Source organism: Nannospalax galili, unplaced genomic scaffold, assembly GCF_000622305.1.
Source record: "Nannospalax galili isolate Female #2095 unplaced genomic scaffold, S.galili_v1.0 scaffold679, whole genome shotgun sequence".
Lineage (NCBI taxonomy): Eukaryota > Metazoa > Chordata > Mammalia > Rodentia > Spalacidae > Nannospalax > Nannospalax galili.
The window spans coordinates 121,800-128,128 of record NW_008343462.1 but is presented as its reverse complement, the minus strand read 5'-3'; the positions used below and the strand labels follow the sequence as shown (position 1 = coordinate 128,128).

The 6,329-nt window shown below is 52.0% G+C and overlaps 1 protein-coding gene across 1 annotated transcript in view; it reads left to right on the top strand.

Moving 5' to 3' along the window:
• The window catches only part of Metrnl (meteorin like, glial cell differentiation regulator), a 15,703-nt gene extending 10,314 nt beyond the window's left edge, over positions 1-5,389 (top strand). The window contains exons 3-4 of the mRNA XM_008839645.3: positions 3,514-3,573; positions 4,535-5,389. Of these exons, the coding sequence (XP_008837867.1) occupies positions 3,514-3,573; positions 4,535-4,854 (380 nt within the window). The 3' untranslated portion in view covers positions 4,855-5,389. The remainder of the gene's footprint in view (positions 1-3,513; positions 3,574-4,534) is intronic.
• Positions 5,390-6,329: the final 940 nt, after the last annotated feature.

The following is a 6,329-nucleotide window of genomic DNA, read 5'->3' as shown; positions in this document are numbered from 1 at the left end:
TTTACCAGTTCTGCCTATGTGAAGATAAGTCAAAGGTCCTGCTTGATCATGACTGGCTTCCCTTGAAAGCATGGAGGAAATGTTTCTCTGTGTTGACCCTCCTCTTTGTAGACTGGACACTGGTTCAAGTCCATCTGGTGGGGTCTCCTCAGCCTCCTTGATCAAGAGGACAGGTGACCCACCACCATTATAGGACCTTTTGAGAGATGCTCATAGTCCCCTGCATTTGATTCATTTTATGATTTACAAAGTGACTACCTGAGTCCTCCCAGGAAATGTGATGCCAGCATCTTTGACCAGCACATTCCACAGCTGCTATGAACTTGACTTTGATCAATAATTCTTCCCAGATTGAGGAGTTTCTGTGAATGTGAAGCTCAGAGTGAGAATAGGGATGCCTCCAGATGTGCCGTTATGTTAGTTTGGTTCTCACTCATGGCACCGGCTCACTAGGGCTCAGGTGACTGACTATCCTGGCAAGGGGTACCTTCTGCAGGTAGTGGTGAAGTAGGACAAACTGAAGGGAGGGTCTCTACATGTTCTCTGCAGCTTTCATCGGGGGGTCCCAGAACATGTGGCCCACAGAGAGCACGAGGCTCATGGCCTTGTCTTAGACTGCTTGGCCAGGCCTGGGGTCCCTGGTGTAGGGACCTCTCCAGTACAAGAGGCTGTCAGTTAATGAAAAACCTGAGGTACTTCAAGACCCTCACCTCCAGCTCAGCACTGTGTGGCCTGGACCTTCAACCCCCTCCCTAGCCTCTGCTGCCTTCTGAAAGGATCCCTCAGGGGTCCTTGGGCTTGATTGCTACTTTCCTTTGGACAGTGGACAGGTGCTGACCAGAGTGGACATTTTCCTTTAGACATGCTGTGAATCTAGACATTGCCCCAAATGTTAGGCCCTGAGGTCTCCTGTACTGCCTCTTTCTTGTCTGTGCTCCAATCCCTGACCTGTGCATGTCTGCCCACAGCCAGCATGGGCAGCTGGCTCCCAGTTAGTGTGGCGGTGAATAGCATGTTACAGGGGCCACACCGTGGGCCCATAGGAGAAACTCCTACCAGTAGCTTCAAGTTTGGGGGTCAAGTGACCCTAGTGGCAGGGGCTGTGGTGTAACCCAAGCTAACATCACAGGAAGGGGATGGGTTGCAGGCCAATTGGGGTTGAGAGTGGGCTTCTAAGAGGCCAGCACCTTACAAGCTCCCAAGGGCCGGATGCAGCCAGGCCCCCCTCAGCAGAAGTCTCAGGGAGTGTAGCTGGGGTAGGGGTGGTGCCGATCCTCCAGTGGGCGGTGCTGATGCCAACAGGGAGTGTAGCTGGGGTAGGGGTGGTGCCGATCCTCCAGTGGGCAGTGCTGATGCCAACAGGGAGTGTAGCTGGGGTAGGGGTGGTGCCGATCATCTGATGGACTGTACTGATGCCAACAGGGAGTGTAGCTGGGGTAGGGGTGGTGCCGATTCTCCAGTGGGCGGTGCTGATGCCAACAGGGAGTGTAGCTGGGGTAGGGGTGGTGCCGATCCTCCAGTGGGCGGTGCTGATGCCAACAGGGAGTGTAGCTGGGGTAGGGGTGGTGCCGATCCTCCGATGGACTGTACTGATGCCAACAGGTTGTTCTTGTTTAGCAGCTTCTCCCTTTTCTGATAACTAAATAGAAGCAAAGGTGGTGGCAGGTGGGTGGGTGGGTGAGTCAGCAAGTGCTGAGCCTTTGAGGCACCCCCCCCTTCCTTCTAGACACACCCAACCCAAGGGTCCACGGAGAGTTGTGCCTGTCTTGGGGTTGTAAACCCCAAGGCCTTGTCTCAGGCTTTCTCCCTTCAGGACCTCATGGGCTTTTCTGAGCTCCTGTTGACTTGGAAACACTTGTCATTTTGCCCTCTAGAGGCTGCCTTGGTTCTCCTGGGGCCAAGTCACCAGCACTCAGGTGCAGTCTGTGTGGCCTCCAGGAAGGCAACAGTTCAGCGTAGCTCAGCTCAGCTTGGGATGGCCAGGCATGTAGGTAGCATTTTCCTGAGGCAAGAAACTCAAGACAGGGTTGTCCTGTAGCGTTTACAGGGAAATTTGTCCACTGAGATTTCATACTTCAGGGCTTCTTCTCTTGATTTGGAGAACCTAGGGTCGAACCAGGAAACTGAGGGCAAAGGCTTGAGACATAAATCACAGCAAATAACAAGTTTCCATCTTCCTGAATCTACTCTGAGAGGCCTGTGGAGAAGCTGCTGAGCCAGAGTTTCTGTTCCATACCAGGGGAAGTGGGACGAAGGGCAGGCGAGGGCTGCCCCTGAAGAACCCTGTTGTGTAAGTTCCAGTAAGAGAGCTCATTCTAAGTGGGTGTGTACCTTTGGGCTTTCTGGAAGAAGCCAGGCCCCAGGTTTTGGGAACCTCAAATGGAGCCTATAAACAGGACTCAATTTGACAGACACTTGGAGTATGTAACTTGTCCCAGGACTGGGTGAGGCCTAGAAAAATGGCTGAGCCTATGGCTCCAGCCCAAGGCCCCATACTCACAGCAGAGGGACAGATATCCCTCCATCACCCCACTATTCCCCACCCTTGTTAACACTCCTTTTGTAGAATCTTGGTCTTGGTCCTTGTGGGCAGTGCCTGGGGCAGGTAGGATGAGTGGGATTCTCCATTTGAGCTGTGATCTGGGGAATGGGCATCTTTATGCTGCAGTAGGGGGTCTGCTTTCCAGTGAGATGCCCATATCATTTTGGGGTGTTGATATGAAAGCTGGGAGGGGCACCTTGGTTGAGTGGTATAGGGGCATAGTCTCTCAACTTGGGGTTGGCTTTGCACTGTGATAGGCATATAAGAGCAGTTTTATTTATTTATTTTATTTTATGTGTATGTGTGTATTGACAGCATGTAGATAAGTGCACCCATGTCATGCAATGCCCACTGAGGTCAGAAGATGCTGTCATATTCCCTGGGACTGGAGGTACAGACAGTTGCTAGCTGCCATGTGGTTGCTGGGATTCGAACCCGGGTCTTCTGCAAGAACAACCAGCGTTCTTAACCACTGAGCCATCTCTCCAGCCCCCATAAGAGCAGGGTTTTTTTTGGTCTTTTTGAGACAGGGTCTCTCTGTAGCCCCAGCTGCCCTAGAACTCACTATGTAGACCAGGCTGGCCTTGAACTCACAAAGATCCACCTGCCTCTGCCTCCCAAGTGCCGGGATTAAAGATGTGTGCCACCATGCCTAGCTGGAGCACCCCTTTCTTTGGACACCTGCTACTGTGGCCACAGTGTGATCCAGAGGGAGTAAGGGGTCCCCTGAAGTTAGTCTCTGGCTTGACTGAGGTTGGTTTTCTGCCTCCTGTTCTGTTGAGCACCTACATGGTAGAGCTAGAGCTGGCCAGAGGTCTCACCATGACTTTGTCTGACTCTGGCTTGCACTCTCAGGTATAGGCCAGAGAGGCAGGCTGGTGAGTCCACTTCCGCAGTATCCAGACAGGGGAGGGTCTGTGACTGACCAGCATTGTTTGGGCTGCATTCTCACACTGCTCTTTCCTCCCCAGCCCCTTGTCGGCCGTGCAGTGACACTGAGGTCCTCCTTGCCGTTTGCACCAGCGACTTTGGTAAGTCTGCTCCTGCACTCCTACAGGTGTCTCTCTCCAGGACCCAAGGGCTTTCCCAAGTCAGCATTGATTTCTTTTGACCAGGTGGGAGGTCTGCAGAAGCTGCAGAATGTGGTCTCACCCTGGAATGACAGGGAGTAGTGCATCTGTGTGTACTAAGGAAGGTCTCTGCATACCGTGCACGCAGACAGAGCTGGGGCTGGCATTCGAGATGTGTTGGTGTGTTCCCACTGTGCACAGCAGCTCACCACCTCCCGAGGACTCTGGAAGTCCTTCAGTTCCCAGCAACTTTCTTAGAACTCTGGGAACATACTGCAACGGGTAGCTCGGTGTGTCCCTGACACCAGCCCCATCTCAGAGCTCTGCCCAGTTTTCGTCCAGGTGGCTGGGGTATTGGAGGTCCTGTTGGATTCAAGGCTGTAATCTGAGGGGTGGAGGCACTTTGCCAGTGACATCTGCACAGTGCTCTTGGACACAGGCCAGGGGTGGTGCTTGCTAAGCTGCTGTCATAGTAGTGGCTGCATTAAGCCAGGGCCTAGCTGGCCCTCCTCAGAGCCCCACCCAAACACCAAATGCTGTCCCTTGATGGTTATGATGATTCCTCACTGCTCTGCTCTGCAGGGCCTAGCCACTGCTTTCAACACCTGTCTTTCCCTGTCCTCTCTCTTTATATCAGCCCTGTCTTCTGAGTTGTACTGTGGCACCTGATGACACTCAGAGCTGCAGAGCATCTTGTGTTAGCTGTGCTTATCTTCTTGTTTTTATCTGAAGAGCATGTGCACAGTGTGTCTGGTGCTCAGTGGAGCATCTCTGTTTAACAGTGTCAGAATTGGGATTGCTTTCTTTCTAAGGGCCATCCTAGGTGGCAGAGTGGGTCAGATGTGGGTTCTCATACCTTTGATGGCCAGGAACATGTCCAGGGCAGCATCTCGAATCTGACCTGTGTCTCCTTCCTTTGCAGTCGTCCATGGCTCCATCCAGGATGTCACCCATGTGCCAGAGCGGCAAGAGTCCATCATCCACCTGCGGGTGAGCAAGCTCCACCGGCAGAAGAGCAGAGTCTTCCGGCCGGCTCCTGAGGGCAGTGGCCACTGGCTGGGCCGTGTTACAACACTGCTGGAGTGTGGCGTGCGGCCAGGGCATGGGGACTTCCTCTTCACTGGACATGTGCACTTTGGGGAGGCACAGCTCGGATGTGCCCCGCGCTCTAGTGACTTCCAAAGGATGTACAGGGATGCAGAAGAGAGGGGCATAAACCCTTGTGAAATCCACATGGACTGATCGCAGGGTGATGTGGTGCTTTCCTCTAAATGAGCTGTTGCTTTGGACCCCAGTTGCTCAAATCCTGATGTAGGCTGCAGGCTTGCGGCATGGGCCCAGCCTGGTGCTCAAGCTGGGAAGGTACATGCTGCTCTGACCTCATTAGGTCCCAGACAACGACATCCTGACCCATTGGAAACGCTGTAAAATGCAAACTAAGTTATTATATTTTTTTGTAAAAAAGAAATATCCATAGGAAACAAACTCCTGTGTCTGAAAATGCCTTGATGTGCCATTTAACAACATTTTAAAAACTGACCTTTAGCTCTCACATTTGGCCTGATGTGTTGGGAGCTAGGCTGTGGGGCACAGTGAGGGGAGTGGGCTTCCATAGGTACTGTTCAGCCTTGTTATTTTGTGATGGAAGCATATGGAGCCAGATACTTTTTATGTTTTCCCTTCATTTTGTTTTTGATCCTAAAAAACAGCTCTGCCGCTGGGAACTTTCCCATGCTGTAGATTGCTTACATTCCAGAGAATAAAGACCAAGATCTGAGTACACTGTCATATCCCATCTCCTCCCATCAGATGGGTGCCTACATCAGACCTCTGCCCAGCCCTGGTCTTGCTGTCCCAGAACCTCTCACTCACTGGACTCTTCCGGAGGTGCTGCCAAGCTTTAGCCCTGTGTTCTTTCCCTGCTCTGGCTAGGCCAGTAGTCACCTCCGTCACCTGCTCCCTCCCTTTCCATTTCCAGTCTTGTCCTTTGACCCCAGATTCCCTGAAGTGCCCCACCCACATGGAAGTCTCTGGATACCCAGGAACTGTCCTGGTCAATGACCCCTTTTCCTCGGAGGGTGAATTTTCAATATGGTAACAAATCTCCACAAGTTGGGGCTTAAACAACAGGCTTTCATTCATATAGTTCTGGAAGCCAGAATGGTACGGACAGGACCTAATTTTCTCTGGAGGCGCCAGGCATCCTTGGCCTATAGCCACATTACTCTGGTTTTGCTTTCCCTGATGTGTGATTTCTCTCTCTCTCTCTCTCTCTCTCTCGTGTGTGTGTGTGCGCGCGTGCATCCGTGTCCATCTATCCAAATTTCCCTCTTATGAGGACACAGGTCTTTGATTTAGGGCCCACCCTGCTGACCTCATCTTCATGATTAGGACTCCATTTCCAACTAGGTCACAGCCAAAGACTACAAATGAGTATCAAATGTGGAGGGAGATTTTTCACTCCAGAGGCTGGAGAGATGGCTCAGTGGTTAAGAACACTTGCTGTTCTTGCAAAGGACCTGAGTTTGTTTCCCAGCACCCAGGTTGGGCAGCTTACAACCACCTGTAACTCCAGCTCCAAGAGATCTGACTTGACACCCTCTCTGCTTCCACAGGCACCCACACATGCACACACACCCATACACATAAATTTAAAATTTTTTTTAAAGAATATTCAACTCCAGTATAAGGAGTTGGGGTAGAGGGGTGGTGGGTAG